The following is a 27,972-nucleotide window of genomic DNA, read 5'->3' as shown; positions in this document are numbered from 1 at the left end:
GCAATACCACAAAAACACCAAGAGGGGGCAGCATAGTCAAGATGACGATCTTCTTGCAGTAAGTGATACAACACAGCTCACATTTGTATTCACAGATGTTACATAACATGTCTGAATTTGCTCCCCCCCCCCCCTCCTTTTTTAAATGTTTCTGCTTGAAACATTGAACCAAACCCAGGGATAACATTTTTGCATGAAGTTTTTGATGGATATTGGAAGACTAGGACAACTGGTTCTGTTTTCCATTCACGTTTCTGTCCACTAGATCTCTTGCAGGCATTCTCAGGGGTCAAATAAATACTAAAGGGACATGTCAAGTCAGTGATCATTGGTCATCGGAGTGGAGAACTAGCATTGCAGCAGTATTTTTCCCTACAGTATCTGCTTAATGAAAGCTTAAGTCCAAAAGTATTTACTTGAAATGTTTGCATTATACATGAAGTTGTGCAATAGTTTAACGTTTGCATGGCAGAATATGGCTGAGCTGGGCACTGTATGTACCCTGATTTGTGTCAGCACTATGGGCGTATGTATTTGTACGTTCGTACGGGTACAGAACATTTGCTTAGTCATAGCCGAAGTTCATTGATCTCGCCGTGGGATAAATTTAGATAATTAGTCACTCCGCTGGAACGTTAATCAAAACCAGGCAGTGATCACATTCAGATTTCATCATTTGCATCTACCATTGGGAAGAGAACAGTTGAGGTGCTTTGTGTGCATAAACATGAGGAGGGAGTGTAAAAAACACAGCTCTACGTAAGGTTGTGATTATAATATTAAAAGTGTTCAGTAGATAGACTATTAAAATATTTTATTTCCCTTTCCCTTTTGTCGGCCAAAAGAAAACAAAAACACGTCAACAACAACAACAACAACAAAAAAAACGTAAAAAACTACGGTAGCCTGCAATGCCCACTCTTCTTTCTGCTTCTCCACTTCTCAATAGACTGGTGGGTTCCACTGGGAAATTAGAAATTAAGTACAGTATAAAAAATGAAACAGGAGAAGGAATAAGGAAACACTGGTCACTGGGGCTGGATTAGGTGACAGTACTACTGGCTTCTGAAGCATACATGGCAAAAAAGTAAAATACACAGATAGCTGAGGGTCTAAAATATGGTTGTGTTTTTCCCTGCACACAGTTCAGTTCCTGGAGGTGGAGTTTTCAGCCCTGCCAGGCCGCAGGGAGAGAGAGACTATTGGTTACAATTCTAAAGTGGGCGTGGCTCCAGACACACCCAGCGAGGGTCCATAGTGAGACACTGAGAACCAGCTCGTGGCGAGGGGAGTGGTCAAGGCTCGATCTCCTCGGGGACGATGGTGAGGAGGACGTCCTCGTTCCCGCGCCGCACCACCAGCCGCAGCGTGTTGTCCGTCTTTATGGCGCTGCTCACGTCGCCGGCGGAAGAGATGTGCTGCCCGTTGATGCTGATGATGACGTCGCTCTCCTTCAAGCCGGCACTTGGGATAAGAAGGGGAGGGCACAAGCTGATGAGCTACTGCAGCGCCTTAAATTATAGCTTTTGTATACACCACACTGCGTGTTTTCTACTGGTCTGTGTCACAGCTAGAAATCAGCTCCCATACACACTGCACTGTGTATGGTCTATCTCCTTGCACATTCATTAGAAAACTCTTTGGTTGAGCTGAAGGATACCCTGGTGAAATACATTAAAGTGAGATAAAGACACAAAAAGACTATAGAAATGTGTCTAGGTTGGTTCTTAAAGAGCATGTTTGGTTGCACAAACAGCATTTATGAATCAACCTTTGTCCAGCTAAGGACTTTCCCCAAGTTTCATTTTGAAAATGTATTTTTGCAGAAACTCCCATCAGTTAAATGGTGTGTGTAAAGTGTGAGGTAAACCACTGGGAAAGTAACAGGCAGTGCATAATGCCTTGATTACCGTATATGAATATCATATACGGTAATCTATTGCTCCAGATTGGGATGTGATGTTAAATGTTGCTTGACATAAATAGTTAAGCAGGTATGTTTTTAAAGACGAAACCTCAAGCCCCGCCCACCCGTGCTTCAGTTCACATTCCCAAAATGCCTTTCAGCTGCGGTGTTTTCATGGTAACCATTACTTACGTCCCATTATAACCCGAAACATCTCGTATAACCATGACTGCTAAGAAAAGGCACAACAGGAAGTAAAGATCATAATTTCCAAAACGAAGGAAACTGCTGAATCAGTGGGCAATGGTTTTTCATCACTGTGGCCAGGGAATTATAGACAGACAGGAAATCTTTGAGCTTGAATAGCAGACAGGGGTCTGAATGCATTCTCATGTTTTTTTGAGGTTTTGTGTGTGTGTTTGTGAAAGAGAGAGAGAGAGAGAAAGAGAGAGGATATGTCTGTGTGTATGTTTGTGTATGAGTGGGCGAGCATGATGGTACAGCAGAAGTAAATGGAAATGTCTGGGACTGGAAAACTAGTCTACACAGAGAATAAAATATCAGCGTCCCACTGCAGAATGATGCAAAGCATCGGAAATTGGGTCTACCTACAAGCCTAGTTTTCTCGCCTGTCTCCACCTCGCCAGAATAGACAGGAAAACATGTACTCCCCACACGAACGGATCCTCCGAGACAACAGTCAAAACAAACAATAACCGCGCTTGTTTTGCAAACCCCTGCTCGGCTACTCGGTGCACAAGCGAGTAAGCGAAGTGGGCTTATCTCTACTTACGATGCAGCTGGTGTTTTGTCGATGACCTCAAGGACGTATGCCCCCGACGTGACATCGGGGAAGTCTTTCTGTCGCTCCTTCAGCTCCTGGGCCAGTCTGTGGGGTAGAGCGGCAAAGCATTAAGAGCTAGTGAGTGGTTTGGCCCTACTGAAGTACTGGGGACAATCAAATAATAATTTCTTTAGAATATATATATGCAGATATAAACACACATGAGTTGTAAATGGTGTTCCAGGTACTCACGTTGGAGTAAGAGTCATCATTCTTACGCCAATGTACTTCTTCTTTGGTGCCGCTTGCCCTGTAGACCAGAAACAGGATGTGGACAAACGTCAAAGAGAAGCATGGTCAGGTTTGTTAAGACTACAGACTTGTGAAGGTTTTAACATGTTTCAGGTCAATTCTGTGTCAGGTGTGAGTGTGTGTCTCTGTGTAAGTGTCTAAGACATGCGTGAAGTGTCAGTGTGACGATGAATGACATCACCTTTGGCCTGCCTGTCATGTGACTCGGCTAGAAACTGCCGGATCTTGTCGGAGGGGATGGCAAAGGAGATTCCAGCAGTAACTTTAAGAGTGTTGATCCCAATGACTTCCCCGTCCTGTAAGAGAAGTTCACCTCAACAACTCACAAACTCACAAACCCGTACAGTTCATCACCTCCTACAGGTGTTTGCCCTTGTCAATCACTACTCCCATTCAGCCTGATTGACAGTGTTAAATAAATCTTAAATAAAATTCTAAATCATGCATTACAAAATATAAAATATAGTCTGAATACATTTGTTTTATTTAGCCAAACTAACTCTATTTTAAGGCAATATAGTATAATTTTATCAGGGTCAAGTGAGGATTAATAGGAAACAGTGTCTTTTGACAAATTTTTATTGGAACTGGAAAAGGTAATATTGAACTATAAGAAATTGTGAATGAAGGTGCAATACTATTTGTTTCCCTGACTGGCTTTTTGTGCCAGGACTTTTTTTAGAGCGGACTGGACTGGAAGAATGAGAAAAGAAAGAATTCTTACCAGATTCACCAGAGGGCCTCCTGAGTTTCCGTACTGAAAGAACAAACAGCCAGGTCAACTGAAAGGCCAGCCCACAGCAGAGCAGTGTCTACATGCCCTGTGTTTAAATTCCTTCGGCTGCGATGCAAACTGATAAAAACAAGCCCCCCTGTCACATTAGTCACAACAGCTCAGATACAGATCACAGCTGTCTCTCTGCACACAGTCTGGAGGGTGGCTGCGTATGCCCTGTGCTACAGGAGAAGCAGGTGAAGGTTTTTGCAACAAGCGCACCTTGGGTCCCAGTCGAGGGTTCAAGCCTGGTTCCCCCAGGGAGGGTGCCTTTAAAGTCACCCAGGGTTCCATCCAATGCCACCTCCATAGGCTATCAAATACCAGTGAAGGGATCTGCCTCTACTTTGATTGGCACTAGCTCTCCCCTGTAGTGCAGTGGAGACTGTAGGGTGTAAAAGACTGAGACTCCAGCTTAGAATGGAGTACTCCTGGTGTGCAGGCAATGGAGGACTCAGCAGTAAACCGATTAGAGAGAAAAAAAATTAAACAATGGGGAAAGAACTAAGAAATAAAATGGTGCTAGGTGGTGGCAAGGGCACTCACGTTGATGATGGCGTCCGTCTGGATGTAGTCCATGTCGGAGTTGCGCAGGCCGAGCTCCTTGCCCCCGCGCTGGGTGGTGCTGACGATGCCGGTGGTGACGGTGTTCTGCAGGGAGAAGGGGCTCCCGATGGCCACCACGAACTCGCCCGGCCTCAGGTCAGCCGAACGGCCCAGCAGCAGGACCGGAAGCTTCATCTGCAGAGACAGGACAGGGCCACTGGTCAGGGACATGTCTTCACTGGCCTGACTGACCCAACCCTGAGTTGACCCAACCGATCTCACAACACTGAATCTTTGACCCCTTCTCCCACACTGGCTGGTTTCACTCTAGTATGCTTCAACAGCCCCATGATGGAAATACTGCTGGGTCGATCCATTCTTCAACTGAATTATTCTACAAGCTACATCTCTTTTGTTTCTGCAAGCAAGATTAACAGCAGATAGTATAAAATCCAATAAAGACAAGCAAACAAAACTATGGTACAAGGGAGGTTTAAAAACACCCTGAGGACACTGTACCCACTCTCATTGTGCAGACAGATCAGGGTGAATGTATCCCAGAATGCTGCCCAACCTCTCCTGTTTTCTTAGAAAGCTTTGTGACAAGTAGCGCTCTCCAGTGGCATCAAATTCTCAAAAAAGCAGAGCAGCACTACATACACGGGCAACCACAGCCATGTCACATGGACAATGACCCAAGAACTTGTGATTTACTGTAAGCACCCTTCTGTTTTAACAACTGTAAACAGGATTAACGCTGGTGGCAAGTCTAATCGACTAAACGCAGCAGTATCTTTGGAAACCTTGTGAACCTTGTTCACACCTTCCCCTCCTTTCGCAAACTGTGAGAAAAATCCAGAAAAGTCTGTAAGCAAAAGGAAAAGGACTGCTAATCGATGGCAGAGTCAGGGAGTTTGGATAGCTTTCAACCCTGGCCAGAGTGGAAGCTGGGCTCAGACTTGGCTGCTTTTCCCAGAACTACTCCGCTATTAATAGCAGGGGAGAGAGAGAGATAGAAAGACAGAGAGAGAGAGAGAGAGAGAGAGAGATAAAGAGGGTGTGGATAAATGTGGACAGGAAACTATCACCCTCTGCCCAGCGCAGGAGGAATCCAGACCTGACACAGGAATAGCAGCCAGCTCTGCGCAGGCATTGAGCACATAACCAGATGGGGTGGAAGTGCCGAGGAAGCGTCTGCGTTCCTGTGAAGAAGTCAGGTGGACCAAAAGTGTGTCATGATGTGTCATGTACTTAAATAGTTCAAATATTACCTTTATTTTACTGGATTTAAAAAAATAGGTTTTTTCTTCCTCAGATTTGGCACATTACTGGTTATAGTGCACAGACGTGTGCCAGGTCCTTTCCACTGCTCAAGTCTATGCTTAACTATTTCATAGCATTCAGTTTTTCGCCTTTCATTTGAAAGACTTCCAGTATGGTGTTCATTTTCTGTCAACATAGAACAATATCAGTACATTTCATGCCATGACACATATTTACATATATACTTTCGAAATGATATGTTAATATACAAGTACACAAATATAGCCTCATATTTCTATTATTAAATATAAATTAACTGTTTCATATTATAAGTGTTCATACCATAATATGCACTAAATATATTATTTTGATTGCTGATTATTTCATATTCCATGTTTCTTATCACATGACCTCAAGTGAACTCCAAGATTATAGTGAGTTCAACCTGACATCAAATTATTTATTTGACATTGTATCGCCAGTGGTGAGAATATGCTCAATCAAAGCTATCGAAATCCAGTCAGTATTGATTCCATCATGTGACAGGAGCCCTCATTAACAGGATCGACTGACCTCTTTATTTGTGAATGTGGGGGGAATGGTCTTAATGACATTCTCTCCTGACCTTACACAAAATAAATAAATAAATAAATGCATAAAGCACTGACAAAGGAGCCAGTCACAGCACTGGGCTGGGGTAGAATGAGTGAGAACAATAGTGAATGGCAGTGATTGGCAGAGACTCACTATTCATACACGCATCAACGAGTGTTTGTTTTTTGCTCGTGATCAAAACCCCCTCAACAATGCAGAGTGCTCAACACACCGTGCTGCAATTCACAGGCCTTTTTTAATAGCGACACAAAAGCAATAACACAGCATTGAAGACGGGGACAGGAGTCTTAGGATGCCCATATTCTTTGGTTTCACCCACGTGACCGTTTAGGCGGCCTGATGTTATTAAAATAAAACAAACAGGTGCAGGCCAATGGATTAGTTGGAACAATACTGGGAAGTAGAAACAAGATTACTTTTAAATGCCAAAGAAAACAAACTGCACTTTGGAAAAAGTTCAAAATACAGTTGTGATATATAAGTTTGTACACTCTAAAGTTTTCACCACCTAGTTAGCTCATAATCCACCCCTGGGTTTTAGAATATGCTGTTGTTAACAAGCTAGTTAACTACTTAAGGAGTTAGATATCAAAGGCAACAAACTTATTGGATTACTCAGTGAACCGATTCACTCATCAGTTATGAAGCTAGCCAGCTACCTTTGTTATTTCAATACTTACTTGCTTATTTGAATGAATTCTGCCAGATTCATAGCTGTCACATTGTCATCAAAACCTTGTTGATGCAAAGGGATAAAACCATACTTAACTTAAGGCCCTATAAGTCAATAAGCTGGCCAAGGGAGACAGGATTGTGCAGTTATGCACAATTGGCTTATTTGATTGGCTCACTTATAAAACAGCTGCGGTAGGGGAGCCACAGTGGTCCGCATTCCACTGGGCCAGGTCCACAAAAGCACGACCAGCTCCGTCTCCCCAGTAACAGCTCCGCTCAGCTGTTCTCTCCCACTCACTTGTGATTGACCCCCCCCCCCCCCCCCCCCCCGGCACATATCTGCTCGGCACCCGCCGTGCCAGCCTGGGCACCAGAGGTGCGGGCAGAACCACCCTAATGTTATCGCCGCAGCTCACCGCACCTTTCCGGGGCAATTACGGTTAAAGATGGGGGGACGCCACGCTTCGCCACCGTTTCCCAGTCACCCTGGCTTTCTTTTCCATCAGACCGGGCTTGTCATTCAATCGAGGGCTTTGCGGCGATCTACGATAAATACCGCCCGTTTCTCGGTTACGCTCGGTAACGTGCCAGCGCGGTTTGCAACGGGAGAGCCTGGGGCACGCCCCACGGGGGGCTTCCGTTTGACTTTCACCTTCCTGTATTTTGCTTTTCCCTGAGTAACAGGGTCTGTAGAGGAATGATAAGAGATTATTTTTGGACGAAGTGCAGGCTGGATGGGTGTTATATTTCTGCCGTGAGGCAGTGGTGGTGTAACTGAACCCTGCTTTGTCTGCCCTTGAGTGTTAATCAATAGAACAGGACCCAGCCGGACTGCGGCACGTGCTAATTTTCCCTCGCACAGCATTAAGCAGCAGGACAAAATGGAGATTTTGCAAGCTTAATGGGGCACCGACTATGGCGTCCATTCCCGTAGTATCCTCAGCAGCTTGTTGTACAGTAAGCACTTCAGGCAGGCGTTTGATTAGGGGTTGAAGTTAGCATCTAAGCCTAAGCATTTTTAAATGGTGTCCCCAGGGAAAGCGCTTAGCACGTGTGCACCCCCCAGATTTTAATTATATACCGTGCTGACATTTATGTCTGAGCAGATGCTACCCGATATGCAGTGCATCTGCATCGCTGAGAGTATGAAGGCAGCCAGTGATGCAGGAGAACAGAGGACAGTGGGTATAAGCCCTCCTCGGGTATTGTGAGGAGTGCGTAGTGGGGCGGAGGCAGCACTGAGGTCACTGTCCCCGTGAGCCTTGATTGACAATGCACCTGTCAGTGCCGTCTGCAATGGAACTGGGCTTTGGCCCCAGCGGCAGGTCAGGGTGTTCTGTTTTTCTGTGTGTCTGGACAGGCTTCCAGAAAGCAGACGGCCAGAGGGACAAATAGAAGGCAACGTGCTTCCATTGTGCTTCAGAGCATCACCAAAGTTCAGGCTGCACTGAACTGCCAGCGGGTGTTTCATTGGCAGTAAAACAGCACAAGTTCGGTCTTGTGTACAAAAGATCAGAGAACAGATGAGCGTGCTTTTCGATAAGAATTGGTTTTACAGTCCCGATCCTACCAGTGTGACTGCCAAGATCTGACTTATCTAGGCTTTTCTTTCCATGACCCCAATTAAACATGCATGAGTGCATCTACCGGTAAATCTGGCTTCAATTATACAGTCACTGGCTTTCTCGTTTGCCTCTGTTCAAGCCAACAGTACTATTTCAGCCCAGCAAATGCTTTTAAAAGGGAACTCAAGTGATATTCCATAAGTAACCTTAGTGCTTATCTTTAATGGTAAAAAAAGAGGTAAGGTGAGAGATGGAGTAAGATCAAAAAGACTCTTACTTTCCTGGCATTCATCAGGACTAGTGCTGCAGTTTTCCCCTCTCAAATTCAAAATAATGACCATTTCATCATGGTGCACACAAAGTTCAGCACTGAGGACAATTTATTACATCATAAATAAACTGATGTTATTTAGTGAATATAATCAAAAATAGGTGTCGTTCTCATTTTACCTTATCTTTCAATTTACCTCTCTTTACCTTTAATCATAAACATTACTTAATTATTTTCCTATATATAACTTGTGATCTAGTGATCTGTGCACTACTCTAGCTAGGGGCTATCATTTCACATTATGGACATACTCTCCCTGAATAAACACACACAGGAAGAGACATGCTCAGCACCATTTCCAAATGGTGGTAATTCTCGGTTTCCCCGCCTCTCTGGACTGGTCTTCCTGATGACGGACAGGACAAGAAGGGTTTACACAGGTTCAGGTCAGTTGAAACTTGACCACAGTGTAACCGCAAAGTAGCGAAAGTTTCTTGAGAGCTTTTACCTTGTTTCCCCACATAATTTTGAATTTTTATTTTTAATTGGAGCATGTGTGACAGATTTGTCTTGTCTAGACTTGACATTTATTACTCATACGGTCTCCTTTAGAATGACCTAGATAAGTAGGCCAAGTTTGAAAAAAATTAAATGGTGCCACATTTATGCAGGGAAAGGATTGTCTTGTGCCTTTTCCTAATTTACTACAGCAGCTTGGATCTTAATGGAACGAAGAAACTGAAGTAGAGATCGGGAAATGACTCATCACTCCGAGGACTGCACTCTCTCTGCAGAATGGAAGAAGCGTATGTGACACACCATGCAGATCACATCCAATACCCCCAAACTGGAAACATATGGCTGAAAATCTACATTACAATATACTTCAGAGACCTCTTTGAAATTGCTCTAAATGTGCCTTCAACTTCACTAACACACACACTCGCACATGTACACACACACGCATGCACACACACACACGCACGCACGCACACACGCATGCACACACACACACACACACACAAACAAATGCACTCATACAGATATAAATCAGGTCTAGATGAGACATGAGTCTCATCTCAAAGGCTGTCTACTTCGTTGTTGGGGAGGCCTGTGATTCCTGCACATAACGTAATAAATACGGAATATTGCAAAATCTGTTTCAATAGAGAAGTCAATAGGTAAGTCGCTCCGGATGGGAGCATCTGCTAAACTAATATAAAGCAAATGTAAATGAACATCTGAAAACTTTAAACCTAACTCTTATATCAACTTCCATCACTTTTCCCTTAGTTTTAAGGCATGACTTTAATGCGATTCTAACAGTCTCATGCAGCATTTTACCAATATCAGTCACAACTAAATCAATTATGTTGGACTGTGTAATGAAATGGGTAGCACTTTGGAATTAGCTTCTCAAATTTAAGAGCAAAGCACATTGCCTTTCCATTGAATTGAGCCGGGAGTTGGCCCAGTCTTCCTTCATAGTAACAAAACTCAAACAAACATTGGGGTATCTCAGAAACCATTTTAGAGCAATTACCAAAGCAAACATATTGATTCGTTCGTACGGATGCAGCCTCCTTAATGCTCTCCATTTAATGACAGGCACTTTATAGGTTCTGCCTGGGGACAGAGAGCACAAAATCTAACCCACTTTTGAGAACTCCATCTGTGCGTGACAGATACAGACAGTAAACTTCACTGAAAATTGCCCAAAGCCTTGAGAATAGCTATGAAAGACGTGTTTTGATGACTTATGATTTTGTACCTGCCAGCACTTAAATTAAGAAATTCAACACCCATCTTTGTTCGGCTAGATAAGATGCCAAATTCGTAAAAGCACAGGTATGGCCACCTGTGGGCCTGTTGTTGCAAAGGTTGTTAGTCATGCAGTTCGTTGTTAGGTGTGGTCACAGGCTCCACAGTTGCTCGGGTCGTGGCATTAAAGGCTGTTTACGCTGCTTTCCTGTTTACCTTCTCTTTAAAGGCAGCAGGCTTCTTGGCTTACAGTGAAGGTCTTTCTCTAAAGTTGGGGAATTGAGCCCTTCCTTGTGTGTATGGATCGGCAGCTGATGCTAAGATATGGCACCATGCCACCACGCCCTCGGGGAGAATACAGTGCCCCAGTCTTGTGCCGGGATGCAGTACAGTCAAGGGCATCAGTCACCCAACACCCACACCCTAGCCCAACGCTGGCACCCCTTGGGGTCCCGCTTGACTTAGCCCATCATGCCGTTGCGCAAACTGGTGCTGCACGGACCAAGGTAAGGGTTCACTGTGTCCCAGATTCATTCCAGAGAGTCTAGTCACCCTTTCTCCTTCTCAATGAGCCAAACATGGGGCAGCAAACATTGGGGCAGTTTGGCCACTTGCATTGAGGAGAGGAGGTAGAGGAGACCAGGGTGGATAAAGCAGGTGGATAAAGCATGAATATACCTATGCCACCTGCCAATTTCCTCTGGGATAACTAAGGCTTGATGAAGGCCTGAATTCAATCAACTTCTGTCCTCAGATTTTTCCTCACACAGATTAATATGTTGGTTTGCTTTTTTCTGCACAAACTGTTGTTTATTGGGCAAACTAGGGAAATTGGAGAGAAAGAGCCTTAAGATTAGAATATTGTCATGCACCTACAAACTTGCTGTTGAGTGTTAAAATAAGCAACTATCGTTATACCAAAACATGCAAGTCAATTTCTTGCCTATTCAGAACATTTTCTTGGTCAGAATATATCCATCTTGCACTTCACACCCATTGTTCATGCATGGTAATGAAGTCTTAATTAATGTGCAGAAAATGCTAACAGAATAGCAATTGAGAGAGTAGGGGCAGAGTGGCCAGTAATGTTAAAAAACCCATTGGGAAGATCAATGGAAATGGCACCGTATGAAAATAACTGGTATGAATGTGATGTACAGTAGGTATGGGTGTGTAGCACAAAACTATGCTTGCAGACTATCAGAAAATGCAAACAAACCACAACCCACCTGGGTCTTTTCAAATCCAAAGACCACAACAGAAGAACAATACACTTACTTGTGTGGTGCAAGACTTCCTGCCACATTCCTGTGGTTTTTTTTTTTTTTTTTTTTTCAAACCTAGAGTGAAATAGCGGTTAGTCACTCTCACAGGAACGAACTTAGAGACACTTCAACAAAGATGCATTTGCTCCTCTGTGAATGGTAATTACAGCGTGCAAGCTCTCCTGCAAGTCCTGAAACGCGTCTTGTCATCTGTCTTCATTAGAGCTTGGCATACTATTATTATTATTTGGCATAAGATTTTTTTCATGATTATCTCATTATGGCTTTTGTTAAGACCTCAGAGGAAGTACACATTCCAGGTTTAGATACAAAGTATGGAAGTTATGCTAAATCCTGCCCCCAAGGCTGTGGTTGCACTGTATTTAAAATGCCTGAAAAGCTTTTTCATCTCCACAAAGTAGAATTTCTTGTGACACGTGGCATTCTTAACGATCAATTGTGTATTGTGTATTTCATGTCTAGACACTTCATTTTCTAACACAATATTAAATTTGTAAGATCCGAAAAGCCAAGGTCCTGGATACAGTAAGAAAGATGAAGATAGTTATGACGGATTGCATTTCTATAGCATCTATCATGTCAGAATCTCAATGCACTTTACAGTATAAAGGGAGAAACTCATCCATCTCAGCCATCAACAGCATTTAGCACTCAACTGACTCATAGGAAATGCACCATTTTTTTCCGGATATTTCTATGCATTCATATAGCCTCTATTACACTTTTTTAATGGTTCATCAAGTGCGTACTGAAACAGCTGGTAATAAATCCAGACCTGTCCATCAAAGATCACCCTCAGATGAGAACGTGCACCAGGGGGAAGGCCACACCCATCTTTTTGCACGTGCTCAAAAACAGTAGGCAATTAAAACAGCACTGAGGGGGAACTATAGCCATGCACAGCCACTCCAAGAGAAAAATCAAAGAACTAAGGCAAAAAACTAAACTAGAGGCAGTTATTTTATTCACTTCTTTTCAGTTTGTTTATTCAGCAGAGCCCATAGCCTACTGACACTTGTCCTCTTATGCCAATGAATTGACGTAGACGTACGCACACTGCATTAACACGGCAGAGAAACACAACCCTGGAGCTGAGCACTGAACGCCACCACAGATATCGCCGAAATAGAGCGTACACATAAATGGCCACAAAACAAATGCACCTAGACCTGTTCTATAAGTATATATAATCCCTTTCAAATGGCTTGGTTGGATGAGCCAAGCACATACATCAACCCTGCTTCTGTAAATGCAACTGATTTAGTGAATGCTTGGCACATTTAGCAAGGGAAAACGCATTGACTCCAGCACTAAATTGTACAGTTTGTTTCGCCCTTGCTGTGTTAAATATGACCATTTCGATACTGTGTGCCAGGACCCTTATGAAGGCCAAACCATTGGTCAGATTAAAGGGGCGGCTCACATAGGAAACTGATTCCAACTGAACATAGAGAACAGGACAAAACAAAAATATTAAACCTAATTTTGAAAATGAATAATTGGGTAATATACACGCGTATAACTTCTGAGGGCATAATGTACTGTACAAGCTGCTCAATGGTCCAACTGAAACTCCCTGCATAAGTAAATGCAAGGTGATGGAGTAATTGGCATGCTAGTGGGTGGTTGAGTTTACGATATATTAAGCCAGACATATCCAAGCTTAGACAACTGAACAAATATATTCAAAGCTCTTGGCAGGCTATGCTCATTTTGCTAGTTTAGCAAACCGAAAGGGAAAATTCAAATAAGGCAATTACCCATGAATAAGATTTGATGTGCTCGGTCACCTCAGGTGTATAGAACGGTTACTGCAAAGTTCTTTTGGCTGTACTGAACCATTTCGAAAGAAACCTTTAACGAGACCGTTTTCCTTCTGAGTTTCTCTGCATGTTTTGAATGGCTCAGACAGTTGTTATGTGTGATGAATGATATTTCAGATATTTACAGAAGTTTCTGATGGCCTGCAGGCTTTATATTGACAGACATAAGGATCTGTTTAATCTTATTTTCTTTGGAACTATATCCTATGGCCTTGTGTACTCTGATTAAGAAAATTGTTATGTGGTTTCTATATCAACATTACTACACAGGTCCTTGGGAGTGAAGTTTGCACTGCTTCAGAAATAGGAGGAAAATAAGTACCTGCACGATATAAAAGATGATATTTATGTTAATAATTAATTGTGAATATATGGGATAAAATTAATCTGCTTATATCTACAGCCTCCGGAAACATAGGATTGCTGATTAAGCTTTTGGAGCTACATGAAGCGTATCGCACCCGAATGACCCTGCAGCTGCAGAAAAACTGGCAGGTTGTCAGAATATTCCAAAATATCCTTAACTGCACATGGAAACCACCTTTATCAATCAAAACATTCAGTAAAAACTTTAAAAACAGCAACGGAATGTGCGTTGTTCGTTATTTTTCAGTTTGTTATCCATCAGTCTGCCCCTGGTTCATTTGAGTGCGCACCCTCGTTTTCCCTTACTCTAACGCTAACCAGAAAATATATGTTTCAGACATACACATGATGCCCAGTGGACACTAAGTACACTACTTATAATCATTTAGAGAACATTCTTTGGTGCCTCCTAAGTCAGCATTCAGCCACTCAGTCAAAAAAGAGTTCAGAAAGTTCAGCCGCACCCAAGAGGTCACAAGTTCTTGGTGCAGCCATAAAAGTTACCTCTTTGTTGGTATCAGCTTTTGAAACATGAATGGCAAATGTATTTGCACAATATTCTCTGTACAAGCCACATTAAATTTAAACTTTGACTGACTCAAAACTAACTCACTGCTAAAAAGGTTTCAGTTTGATACAGCAGCAAAAGCCTTCTTGTAAACAAAAACACCACCATTGTGAAGTTAACAAAAAAAGGCAGTTAGGTTACTACTAGAAATGAACTGCAGCCTGATGGTTCAAAATGAAGCAGATGGGTATTCCAAAGGGATTTTTAAAATAGTTTATGCTTATACTTTACTCCTTTTTAAACTCCAGAGTTTAATATTTTGGGTTTAATATTTTAAAACAAGAGTTGTGGTCTAAATGGCGAATGCAAATGTGCCTGATTGTTTCCATGAGCTCAGCTAGTCACTTGCAGTGAGTGACCGTGAAGAGTCAGCCAGGGGTCAGGGACACCAGCGCATTCTAGCGACGTGGCAGTGTTCTCTGCCAGATTTGAAGACAGCGGCCTTTTTGCACAGAACCTCCATATGCATCGCGTTGCACCAAAGCTATTTCAGCACATTTTCCTCCGATTAGCGCATTTGGATGGGCGAAGGCGCTCCTGGCTAAGCTCTCGAACGTCAGTGGAAAACAAGAGAGGAGACTTAATTTTTATGAGTTGATAAACAGCCCCCTCCCCTTCTACCAAGCTCTCTCTGCAGCCCTGGGCAGGACCTCGAGAAGAAAGGCAGGCCAGTGCACTTTCCACAGCGATCCCCAGGGGGACGGAGTGTGGAACTGCTTCACACAGCTTTGAGGGATGTTTTTCTTTGTGACACTGACACAGCCCCTACTGTCAGCTGGGTGATTGCTTGTCTACTAATGGCTTGGGAGAGGCGGCCAAAGTAAAGCATGTTTTGACCCTTGGTTTTAGAGGACTGGGTGAAAAAGTAAAGTTAACCCTCGATGAGGCCTAAAGTGCAGGCTTCGGTCCATTAGGCTGGCTGTTCTCTCAATGTTATCATCATCTATTTTTTCCAGTACATCCTATTTACTGTGCAGGGGCAACTTACAACAGCTCTACTAAATCAAATGCAGAGATTCTCAAGAAAAGATGAGCGTTTGGATAACTATATGACCAAAAGTATCTGGACACCACTTGGTCTGGGGCTGTTTTTCATGGTTTGGGCTAGGCCTCTTAGTTCCAGTGAAGGCGAATCTTAACGCATAAAATCATATTCTAGAAGATTCTGTGCTTCCCCAACAGTTCGGGTAAGGCCCTTTCCTGTTTCAGTATGACAATGCCCCTGGGCACACAGCAAGGTCCATATAGAAATGATTTTGTCGAGAACGGTGTGGAATAACTTGACTGGCCTGCAGAGATCCCTGACCTCAACCCCATCCAACACCTTTGGGATCAGTTGGAAAGCCAACTGCAAGCCAGGCCTAATTGCTCAATCAGTGCCAGACCTCACTAACGCTCTTCTGGCTGAATGGAAGCAAATCCCTGCAGTAATGCTCCAACATCTAGTATAAAGAAGAGTGGAGGTTGTTACAGCAGAAAAGGATGGACCGACTCCATGTTAAAGGCTATAATTTTGGATGATATGTTGGATGTCAGGTGTCCACATACTTTTGCCCATACAGTGTATTTTCTCACAGTAATTCCATAGCCCTGTATAAACAGCAGTCTTCTTACAATGACCTAAGTGACGAACTACAGAAACTCTCATTTGTCTGGTTAACGTATGTTGTGTTAATTACTCTCAAACCATTAGTCATGTGACAGGCTGCGCATACTTCAGAGGAGGCGGGACTTACCGGGGTGTCGATCTTGATGAGGGCGATGTCCGCCTTCTCATCCACGTCTTTGATCTTGGCGTCGTAAGTGGCGCCGCTTTTCAGCTCCACCTTCACACGGTGCTTGTTGGCCACCACGTGGGCGTTTGTCACGATGAGGCCGTCTTCCGACACCACAAAGCCTGACCCGCTGGCCACTGCCACCTCCCTCTTAGAAAACACCATCCTGATGGGCCGAGGGGATGAGAGAGACAGCAACGTGAAACGGAAATTACCAAAGAAAAGCAGAGAGATAGAGAGAAATGAAAGAGAAAAATGAGAGACGGAAATGAGAGAAATTGAAATGGAAGAAATCAGTGACGAAACTAAACAAACTGAAAGAAATCTCAGAGAAAGGTGATTTGAAGAAAGGTTTATGAGCTCATGAATGAGAACTGAGAGACGTAAATTAGCCGAGAGGTAATACTGAGAAGGAGATAAAGAGAAAGAAATAACAGACATTCAGAGGAGGCAGACACACAAATAGTCCACTTCTGATACTCTTTGTCAGGGTTTCCACTAAAATCTGAACTCTGCTTCATTACTTCCTTCTGAGACATCTGACATCATTGAGGAGCATGACTTAGCCAGTCCAGGTTGGCATGATGATATGACCAAGGTTGACCAGGTGTATACCCCTCCATATCCCACAAAAAAAATAAACCATTAATTATTTTCACACACCTGCTGCATACACTGCAAAAATGTTCAAACCCCTCCGCTCATGTGGTTGAACTCAAAGACACTCCCCACCTCAGGTTCATAACATCATCTTTCACACCATGTTCCTTCCCCACTTGGGGAATAACAACATGAAAAAGAGAGTTACAGATTGCTCACTTTCAATCTCAGGCTGCTGCCAACTAGGGGAAAGGCTGTTTTGACCATATAAGGAGTGAACTGTAACGGGCACCAAATAAGTGCTTTTAAAAATAGACTGCTTCAAACCATTTACCTAAAGAACTATAATGTACATCTTGTAGTTATATGTTATGTATATTCTGCATCTTCTATCATTTATATGTTTAGATATGAAGAACAACAACATAATGATGTCATCTTAACTTGTTCCAGTTGGTATGCTACCTGGGTGATTTTGTAAATTAGACCCACAAATAAACTTGTTTGCATGGGGTTTTATTTGGTCATGCATAAATAACTGGTTCTGTTTCTTCATATATTCACATTTTGGTTGAGCATGTAATCTCTTTACTGGACAAAATTCAATCATTTTACCTCCTTGCTGACTCCCTCTCTGTCCCTCATGCTAACACACAAACTTTCAGACAAACTGGTTATCCAACATGATATTACCCTCGTTCTGAACCCAATTGTGTTTTCAAAAGACAAGCCAGTAGGAAAATACATAGGCATATACTTTAGCCCCTACATTACCAAAAGCTCTTCCCACATAACATTTTTGAATATGCAGTTATGTATAGAGTATGCCTACATATAGTTTGTGGTTCCAAGTACATTATAAGTTTACCCAAAGAACTAGAGAGACATAAACAGTAAAAGTACATAGGCCGGTCATGAGCAAATTTCAGCAACTGGATTCATGGAAAAGTGAGAAGACCAGGATAAGAACAGCCAATCAACTCAGTGACCACACCCTTTTCTATTAATAAAAGAAAACATTTTATGATGGGACAATTGAGGTTCTACATATGAATATTATTTTCAGGAAGCACAATAGCTAACGATCGCTTAGGAAGCACTCAAGAACAAGACAGACATGGACCACAGTGACTTGAATATTTTTACTTGTCATTAAACAATTTATTTACAATAATTATCATTGTTTCATTTTGCATTAACACTGTTTCTTTTTCTGGTCTTTCTAAGAACCCTGGTTTAGTGATTACATGAAGGGCGAAGCACAGACTTTGACGTCAGGACTGTCAGTGTGATTCCTTAAGTAATTCAGTCTCCAAACAGTAGAGGGAAATTGATCTCCATCCCAGAAAAGGGTGGTGAATTTGTTATTCCTTGTTGTCACAACGGGATCCATTTTGTAAACGGCTTAGTCTGTCTACTCATCCCTCAACTATACAGCTGTGCGATGCAATCCGGCCCCAGGAGCAAACTCACTCCTCTGACAGAAACATTAACCTCACCCTGCTCCTCCACTGTTCCTCTGAGACTCATACAATGCTGATACTGAGGTTCTAACCCATTACATCTTCTGTTAAATATCCAGAGGTACTGGCTTTTACACATTCTACAGCCTGGCTGTCTGCTTATGAAACTAAGTCCCATGCAGCCCACAATCATTATGTTGTTATGAAATGGAACTGTAAAGGGGATTTATTGAATATTTATGCTAGACACTAAAACAGTCAGTCAAAAATTTTGAAATAAAAAACATTATCTCTATGAATAAGACAGCAAAACAGCTCATTACTTTGCATGGCGAATGTGAATACACTTTCACCATATCCACATTAGAATTACTGAACCATATTTTGAATTACCCTCAATACAATTATAAGAAATAAACACAGCATTACAATAATTGAAAAAAAATCCAATGTGAATCGCATGCATTATTAAAAATACAATCATTAGATTTGAAACGTGTCCTTAGAGTGAAATAAACCACTGGTGGTTTAATTATCACGTGGATTTGCTCAGTGAAGCCAAGCCAGCTGGTCCATGACGTAACAGAGGGCTAAAAGCTCATGACTGCCAAGAGAGTACGGCACGAGGTGTCTTCACAGCGCCATGTAAAGAGGGCTTTAGGGGATAGGGTACTCTCCTAAATAATCCAAATTAGTTTTACTGGGATCTTAGGTCTTCCCATGTATTAAACAAGTTTAACTGCAGTTTCACTGCTGTGATGAACTATAGGCGATCACTATAGTGAGGCTTTTTGAAATCTCTGAACGAAGAAGCTACTATGTGAAGAACAGGAGTTGAGATTGATTCCTCTAATTCAGTTACAATTCAAAATACCTCATTTCCAATTCAGATAGCTTAAATACCACTTTAATTCCAATTCGAACACTTACAGTTTCTTGTAAATCCCAGTCATAATCAATAATGTTTCCCCTAGGTAAGGTTATCCAGTTCACTGTCCATAAAACACCCCAAAAAAGCCTAAATACTGCATAGGAGGTGCAGAAAGAGGGCCTTACTTGCGATACAGTTCAATATGGACCACGGCAGGTGCGATCTTCTCCACGACATCAGCAATGAAGTTGTATCTGTGCCTCAGGCTGTCTGGATTCTCCTGACCTGCAAGATGTCAGGAAGAGGGACAGCTGTGTTGAAATACCTAAGGACTAATAAAGCAAGCATGATACAGTAGATCAGGATAGGAATCATATGATCGTGATAATGGTTTGGGAACGTGAGCTCATGAAGACTTTAGCTTTATATAAATAGAAGCACACAGAAGGACATATTCAACATCATTCATTGTGTCTAATGAAAAATTACAGCTTTCCATTTTTCTTTGCTCATATGCCATGACTAAAATTATCTTCAAACAAGTCATGACTCTACAGGCATGATTCACGTTGTGTTTATCCACTGAAGAACCATTGGAAGACAAGTCTGGGAATGTTCAGTTCATCAAATGTGTGTGACTCAATGTATCTCCAGATGGTACACCAAAGTTATTCCTAACCTCATATTGTTTCCATCAGAAAAACATTGATTGTTAAGAAATACTATCTAATAATCAAAAGATGGCTGTGGGTGGAGGCCTAAGTATTCTGCATTGTGCTCACCAGGTTGATAATCACCATCTAGGTGCATTCAAAAAATGAACTTCAATGAACTTCTCCTCCTTAATTGCTTGTGACTTATACCTTCGGACACTGATGAAGGTCTGATTGAGTGAAACGTTTGTCCTTGTTTTACCAGAACGTGAGCTTAAATTAACTGTTGTTGATTCAGTGAACACTGATATTTTGGCAGTGTGTTTGTGGGGGTTTTTTTTACTCATTTTTGGCTCTACACACCTGCAGTATATTTTGAACAGTTATTTTTTTTGGACTGAGCGCAACAACATCTTTCAAAATATGGCACCTGAAAAAACAGTGCAGTTGTTTTTCATTCCATCAAACACTGATGCAGTAACAACCATCCTTGAATGAGACCACCTTCACAAATCTGCAAATTCAGCTGAAATTCAAGACAGAATTTGTGAAAAACAACCAAACCTCCCAAGCTTGACTGGCCAGTAATTTTAGGTCAAGAAAGCATAAAACTTATAGTGCTGTGTTATAAAAACTCAGGAAATGATTCAATCAGACCGTCAGCAATTTTGTTTTTCCTGTAGTGACTTTCTACTCTTCTTGGATTTCAGAACAGTCCAACATATTTATACAATGCAGGTCAACTGAGATTGATAGCACCTTTCCAATCCCTTCCTGGAATACTTCCTTAAAAAGTAAAAAGAACTGTTTTCTTTTTTCCCTTTGGTCTCACATAACATGCAATGAAAAATGAACAGGGCCTGTTCTAGCACATTGTGTTGGAAATGGTACAGCTGTCATGTTATCTGTTAGCCCAGCCCTGAATGAACGACAGACAGACCTGTCCAAACCCTGTTCCTTTCTCACAGTTGAGCCAAAACCACAGTTATTAGAATGCAGTAGGCCAGACTTTGCCAAACCTTTCTGGTAAAGTATTATCTGAACAGAGAAAGAAATCTACTCTTCTACAGCATATAGCAATCTGTTGTCTGGTCTTAAGAGAATATAACTTCGGTTTTTCAAACTTAGTGAATTATTAAATGTATGCGTACCTATGTCAAAGAGCAGTAACTGGTGCAAATAACCTCATGTTTTCCATTAGATATACAATATCTTCATTCTCAATCAAGTTGTTGTTTATATTTTGGCATTTAATATGGACTACCCTATCCAGAGAACCTTTCAGAAATTCTTAGAAAAATACAATCTATTCATACATCAGGGTACTTTCACTGAAACAATTCAGGCGCTGAAGAGCCACTGAGAATATGAAGGTTCATTATACTTTATCATGTGATTATAGCATTTGACACTCATTGGTATAAATCTCTTCTTGCTTTCTCCATGCGGTCAAATGCACAAGACCAATGAGCTCAGACAGACCAATCAGGTTTCAAGTTCCCATTCTTTAAAGGAATGATTTTTAACCATGTGTCCTCACCACTACATTTCATTGGTTTGTGTTCTTTCCTAGAAAAAATGCAGAATTCGATGATGGGGTGGCTTTGACCATAACATCTGTCCAGTTGAAATGCTTTCTTTTATACTGAATAACTGTTTGGAATTAGGAAATCTTGCTGACTAGAATAAACATAGACTAGGCCACAACACAGCAGGTGGCCAATATTCACTCTAATCCTCAGCCATGACGAGTCAGATTTTAATGTAACAGCTCTCCCTGGTGAGACAGAAAACAGACCAGGAGGAAAATAAGGGAGGAATTTAGTCAACCTCCAGACAAACACAAAAACATCTGCTTTTACACTCCGAGTCACAAACACTCCTTTAATAAAAATAAAAAACACTCCAAAAAACCTTGAAAACTAGAGAGAGAAAGAAAGAGAGAGAGAGAGAGAGAGAGAGAGAGAAAACATGAGAAAGAGAAAGAGATCAAAGGGTACATTGAAAAAAGCAGACCTTTTTACTTTTGGTAATTGCACGCATACTGTAAGCACAGAGCATGGAAGCAGATCCTGCTATCATCTTTAAGTAGGGCAGCCCACTGACTACCTGAAATATTCCATGCCAGTCCAAACATACTGAGCAGATATTTATGTGAGGGTATCTATTTACAAAACAAAACCGAGCAGCAAATAATAGATCCTGGAATCGGAATCAACATATATTTAGAGATCTGGGCCCTTGGTCCTCAGACACTGACTGGGAAGGGTTTGGGGTTTTTGGGGTGGGGGAGCACAGGCCTGGGAGAAGGACAAGTGAGGACAAGATCCTGTACCTCGACTGCGCCCGTTTGCATTCGTATCTTCTGATCTGTGCAGCTAGAGCAGGTGCTGCTCCCAATATAGCCCATTTACTGTAGGCTGCTTTCCCAGTTTTCTGAAGCAAAGCTAGAATGTCTTTTAAATTTGCTACTGCATTACATGTTTTCAGAGGGGCAGATTGCATGTCTGGACAGAGCTCCCTACCATACCCACTGATATGAGGTGTGCAGGCATACAGGCACCTATTTAGAGAGGTTACTGGAGAAGCGTCACCTGATATGATGTCCTTCTAAGGTATGGGGGGAGGGGGGGGTGGTGGAGAGGACATAAACAAACAAAAACAATAGCCGTCTTAATTTCAGCTGTCAAGTATCTTTCCTGAACGTGGAACACAGTCTGTTCTTACCTTCCCGAAAGTGATTTGTCACTGCTTCCTCCTCAGTGACTATCAGTTACCCCCACATAGCTCAATCCCTTCCCCTCCTACCTGCACCCAACCACCCCTGATGGTAAGCTCGTGGGGGGGTCCTGGGTGTTCCATCAGCCAGGAAGTGGGTCTCTGCGCCCTGGATTTACAAGCTCCTTTTGCTTGTGGTGAACAAAAGCCCCCAGAATGAAGCAGTAAAATGATACAGCTGGAGAAAAAAGCATTTCTGTTTGATTTAGGGATAGTCACGGAGGACGAAGAGAATTAAGTGTCCTTCCATTTGTCTCAGTACCAGCTAAGTACTATGCTGTTCATTTCCCTAATGGCTCACGCAGTCCAGGAATGCATGGGCCTAAACCTACGGCTTCAATCAAATTTAGGTCCATAGTCAAGACACAAGGGGAATGTTGCAGGCTGGAGCAGTGGGTGTGGAGCAATAGTGATTTAAGTGATAACTGCATTGCTTTGGTATGCAATGCAAGCCACCCTGTACACTGGAGGGATAAAACTGCCCTCCCAGTACCTCTACAGCCGGTCTCACAGCTCCATTGCGTTGAGAATGCCACCCATCAGGCAATGCACACTTGCCCTCCCTCCCCCGTTTCTACTTTTGTTGGTCATGTGACCGCACAGGCCAACTGCCCCCTCTTCACTTCCACCGGTACTCCACCAGGATTTTATGAGATTTTCTATTCGGAAGCTGTCCTTCCTTCTCCTCCAACGTGCAGGGGAGGGGGAACGGCGGATTGGGTTGCAGGACACATCCCTCTGTGCCTTCACCCCCCCACCTCCACCCCATTTGCCCCCCCACCCACCCTCGCTCACCATGCTGCCTCAGCAACCACAATGAGCTGGGCGCTGCAGCTCAAGGGCTGTGTCCCTTGGCTAGGCCGCCGGATACTCGCTCAGCACTGAGCTAATGTTTATCGAGCGGCGAGGTCTTTCGACCTCTCTCCGCCGCGCAGACTCCATAAACTAGAGAGGACATCGAAAACAAGCTCCCCACAAGTCCTTAACTTTCAGTGCCACATCTACGCCTTAAGCGCCAGTTAATCTTGTCATCTTATCGTGTTTTATTTTATTCAACAAATGGTTGTTGTTTAACAAGTGAAACAAAAGTTTCACAGGCTAAAACGAGTTTGTAAAAGCAAGGGAGAGACAGCATCACAGTTGTTGACTGAATACAGACAGACTGAACAATGGGCAGGAAGTTCACCAGCAAATTGTGCATCCCTCATGCAAAGAGAGGTCAATCTGAGGCAAGGAAATATGAAAAAAAAAAAACCCAGCAAGTAATAATAAGGATAATGAGAGAGGTTATCCACCCTCCCTCCTGTTAAAAGAGAACACGGTTTGCTTTGAGGCACTGCATAATGATTCTAATACTGGCTTCCATTCCAGAGACTCAACAGAAACCTTTTGAGAAAGTTAATACCATAAAAATAGGGTCTAGCGAGAAACCCATTTTCTCAGAACTTACATTTTTATTGTTTGTTTTAAAATGAAGTTAAATCCAAAATTACCATGGATTCAAGACCAGCCATGAAATACGTATTTCTCAAAGCCGGTGCAAATCAGGAAATGGTTTTAGGTCAATTCCTTTTATGTTATAACGCTTAACTTATAACTGGAATTTTATGGTGCAGATTTCCCCATGGAAACCCTGGCTTGTCCTGCCAGTGTGGTTTCAATCATATTCATACAGTGCATATAATCACATGATAAAAAGGTTTAAACAAACATGGCTAAATGATTGCAGAATTTGACCTAGTTCTGGAGTCAGTTTGAATAAGTTATATAATGAACTTATTCAAACCAGATGCAAGTGACCTCATGGAATGTGAAACCTCATGTAACGGACTGAGGCATCCCAGAGCCTATGCCCAGCCTGATGTGCTGGTTAGCTCAATCAGATTAGCATTGGTCTGTCTTACCTAAAAGGGCCAGTTTGTGAGACTGAGGTACAACAAACACACACACGTACACATGCACGCGCGCACACACGTGCACATGCATGCACGCACACACACACACACATGCACACATACTGTACACACATACAGGCACACACACACAAGCATACACAGACACGCACACACACACACACACACGCACACACACACACACACACATACACAGGCACACACACACACTCATGCACGCACATATGCACATACACACAGGTAAGTTAATCAATCTGTTTATCCAGAGGGCTGAGACAGTTAACCAGCTAGGACTGAACTGGCATAATGACAATAATTGACTGCATCAACCAGGCAGGAAGTCGCAATCACCTCTGCTCTGTGCTCTTACCAGGCCTGACACGCATAGAGAGAGGCTGTGCTGAGATTCTCTCCACGGTGTGCCCTGGCTAGACTTGACCGACACATGGAGAGAAGCTACGCTACCATTCTCACCAACCCTGTGCTGTACCGTGTAGCGACGGATAGCATGAGGCTGCACTGCAGGCCCTGGACCACGCTCAAACTCAGCTGCATGCTGACACAACGGCTTCGATTGCACCTTCATCACCGACGCCTCACGGCCAAACACCGCAGCCCTCAGAGCCCCAGACGCTGAAGGCTGCTGTCTATTTTCAAAGCAAAGCCCCCCCCCCCCAAAAGAGAGAGAGAGCCCAAGAGACGTTGGCGCTTTTTCAGTACGGTCTGACCCTGCTAACATAAAAAAAATAATAACTGCAGAGGAAAAAATTCCAACTGGCTTAAAAGAGCACCACACTAGACCATTGAAATGTCTGGTACTGCTGTGTATATCCAGCGCAGTGCCAACTCAACTGAAAAATATTGGCAGACATGGACTGCCCGAGATTTGTTACCCGAAAAAGGTCATAACAGGAGAAAAAAAAATCTGAGCAATGAGAAAAATAAAGCCTTTGAAATGAAGTAGAACACTTTTAGCACATCTGCAGCAAATCCTTTTATTAAATATTAGGAATATTATGGAAAGTTATGGAGAATTAATAAATTAAGGTTTTTCTTTGGGTAAGCTTATGGAAGTAGCAGAGCAGTGTTCTGACAGTAAAGGTTCTCTTGGTTCTGTAATGCCCTGATCCTTTCCTGGCATACTGCAGTTGCGTTCATACCTTTACCAGCCAAGGTAGATAAAAATTGTTGCTTAATGGTGTAAATTGAGTGATGATCTTCAAACAATGTTAAAACATATCTTTCCAGCAGAGGGGGGTGTCTTTCGAACAATGTCCCTATCCACAGAAAGTACCCAGTGGCTACCACACAGTAAAATGTTCAACATTAAATCACCTCTGATAGAGTACAATTACTATGACAGAATAGGTCTACATTTTACACTGGGCTCCTAAAAACTGTTTGAATTGAATTAACACTTTACTGCGTAGTGGTTGAGCTGTCAGAGCAAATCATTCTAAAGAAAGCTTCCACTAAACGGTTCTATCGCATGGATCCAAAACAAATCAATAAGGACATAAAAGGCAAATATTTTGGAATAGTTGAAAAACTTGGCAAGCCGGCCCAATAGTCTGTGGCTGACACATACTTCATGAATTTTCGCCTTGGCTGCTTTTCAAAGCCATTTTCAACTGACCCAGATTTCCAGGTCCGTTTATTAAAATGCCGTTGATTAATTAGCCTAATTATGGACATTTTTGCTTTTCCACAGTATTTTAATAACAGAGTTTAAAAAGGAAGCGTTTTTTCTGGTCGGTGTGGTCTCACACCTCCTCTGATGACCGGGGGGTCTCGGGACACTTTCCCGGCGGAGAAAAGCCTGTTCTGTTTACCCCGTATGGCTCAGATGAGGAACAGCGGGGTGTAGACTTTACTGAGTGCTGGTGACGCACTTTGACACCTGCTTTATCTGGGCCTATGTTCCCTGGTGCAGATAGTTGGAAAACAGCATAGACCTATAGCAAGTTTTTTTATTCACATTTTCCCAACTTTTAGTAAAGTACAAAGGTACAAAGTTACAAGAACGACATGCCCCTCATAATGTTATGCATGGTACACGATTCGTTTATATGTTGAAAAATAGCATGCGTAAAATGTTTGATGGTAAATAATAACAGTGACAGAATAACTTGTTTTGTTTGTTTCAATGTCAAGCGCGAAGGAAACCTAACATCCCTAAGTGCCAATCACGTCAGAAAAAAAATATTTCTTAGCTATTGCTGCAGCAGTTTGTTCTTGATTAGGTATAGTTTATTTATAATTTGGGAGGAAGTAGCCTATTTGAGAGTCTATACAAATGAATCCTGATTATCAATATTTATGTGTAAGTGGTATTTCTGAGTGCAGACTACGATACTTTGAATGTTTGGATTTGTGTTTGCACTCAACAGTCCTTCTATTTGAAACCACTTCAAGTGGTGTTTTTACTTACCTTGCCCGCAGACTCCTCTTTGGATGAAGATGACAGGTGGCTGCTGCAGTTTTTGCGCCCGACTGCTAACCCTTTTCAGTTCGCATACGTTTCGATAGGAGACGCCATCGCTGCCGCATACAGGGTCGGAACTTTTGCAAACGCACACGCCACTCTTGCCTCGCTTTCTGACTGTTGCGGTGTTGCCTACTCCGTCCGACACCGAGCATTCCAGCCCCTCTGCGCATTCCGGGTCGCCTAATCTGCCTGTACCACCACATATTTCACCCTCTCCAGATGCACAAACCGGACAGCAGTCGCACTGGTCCAGTATATCGCCGGCCAAGCAATCAGCCGGGATAGGGAGACATCGCGACTTGTCACAGCGATCTGGACAACCGATGACGTATCGTTTGGAGACCCTAGCTTCGGTGAGTAAAGGTACAAGCAAAAAACCGGCGCAAAAGAATAATGAAAACATTTTTGAAACGGAATGCAAGCTTTTTTTTAAATTAGCGCAACTTTGATTCTCTACTAAACAAAAAAATACTCTAAACTATGTTCACAATGTTTGCAGAAATTACTTTAAAAATGTATTATTTGCAAAATAAATAAAGCATTTACTTAAATGCACATATAATGTCTATGGTCAGCTTGGTTGAACCGTTCGAGTCTGCCTCACTCTGCACAGAGCACGTAATTAACTGATCTCTTTGATGAGAGATTTATAAAAGCACGGCGCACAACACTTCAAAGACAATATAAACAAGCTCAACCATTGGCTGAACCAACTGACGCTCAATTTTAAGGAGCGTGTGGACGTGTAGGGGAGGGTCTGTAAACCACGCCTCTTACAAGCGACCTGAACTACTGAAATGTAAATACATTTTATATCAGGAGAAGAGAAAATCATATAATCTAAGTCTAGGTTAGTTCATTATGCAACAATGGTATTTCAACAAACACTAATTCTGTCGGGACATGTGTCTCAAT

General features: G+C 42.6%; 1 protein-coding gene across 1 annotated transcript; it reads right to left on the bottom strand.

The window, feature by feature from the left end:
• Positions 1 to 36: 36 nt before the first annotated feature.
• LOC118221524 (serine protease HTRA1B) lies at positions 37 to 27,713 on the bottom strand. Its single transcript, XM_035406656.1, has 9 exons — positions 27,001 to 27,713; positions 19,411 to 19,510; positions 16,253 to 16,457; positions 4,324 to 4,518; positions 3,727 to 3,759; positions 3,184 to 3,298; positions 2,943 to 3,000; positions 2,700 to 2,795; positions 37 to 1,464 (listed from the first exon to the last, which is right to left on the bottom strand). The coding sequence occupies exons 1-9, from the start codon at positions 27,458 to 27,460 to the stop codon at positions 1,296 to 1,298; spliced, it is 1,431 nt and encodes a 476-aa protein (XP_035262547.1). The 5' UTR covers positions 27,461 to 27,713; the 3' UTR covers positions 37 to 1,295.
• Positions 27,714 to 27,972: the final 259 nt, after the last annotated feature.

This window comes from Anguilla anguilla, chromosome 2 (assembly GCF_013347855.1).
Source record: "Anguilla anguilla isolate fAngAng1 chromosome 2, fAngAng1.pri, whole genome shotgun sequence".
Taxonomy (NCBI): Eukaryota; Metazoa; Chordata; class Actinopteri; order Anguilliformes; family Anguillidae; genus Anguilla; species Anguilla anguilla.
This window is presented reverse-complemented; position numbering and strand designations above follow the sequence as displayed.

What these genes read in the sequence shown, in the direction of transcription:
- LOC118221524 (XM_035406656.1), bottom strand. Translation starts at nt 27,460, where the DNA reads ATGTTTTCATTATTCTTTTGCGCCGGTTTTTTGCTTGTACCTTTACTC. An exon ending in CATATTGAACTGTATCGCAA is followed by an intron (nt 16,458 to 19,410) that starts GTAAGGCCCTCT and finishes TCGGCCCATCAG; the next exon opens with GATGGTGTTTTCTAAGAGGG. An exon ending in ATGATGACTCTTACTCCAAC is followed by an intron (nt 2,796 to 2,942) that starts GTGAGTACCTGG and finishes TCTACCCCACAG; the next exon opens with ACTGGCCCAGGAGCTGAAGG.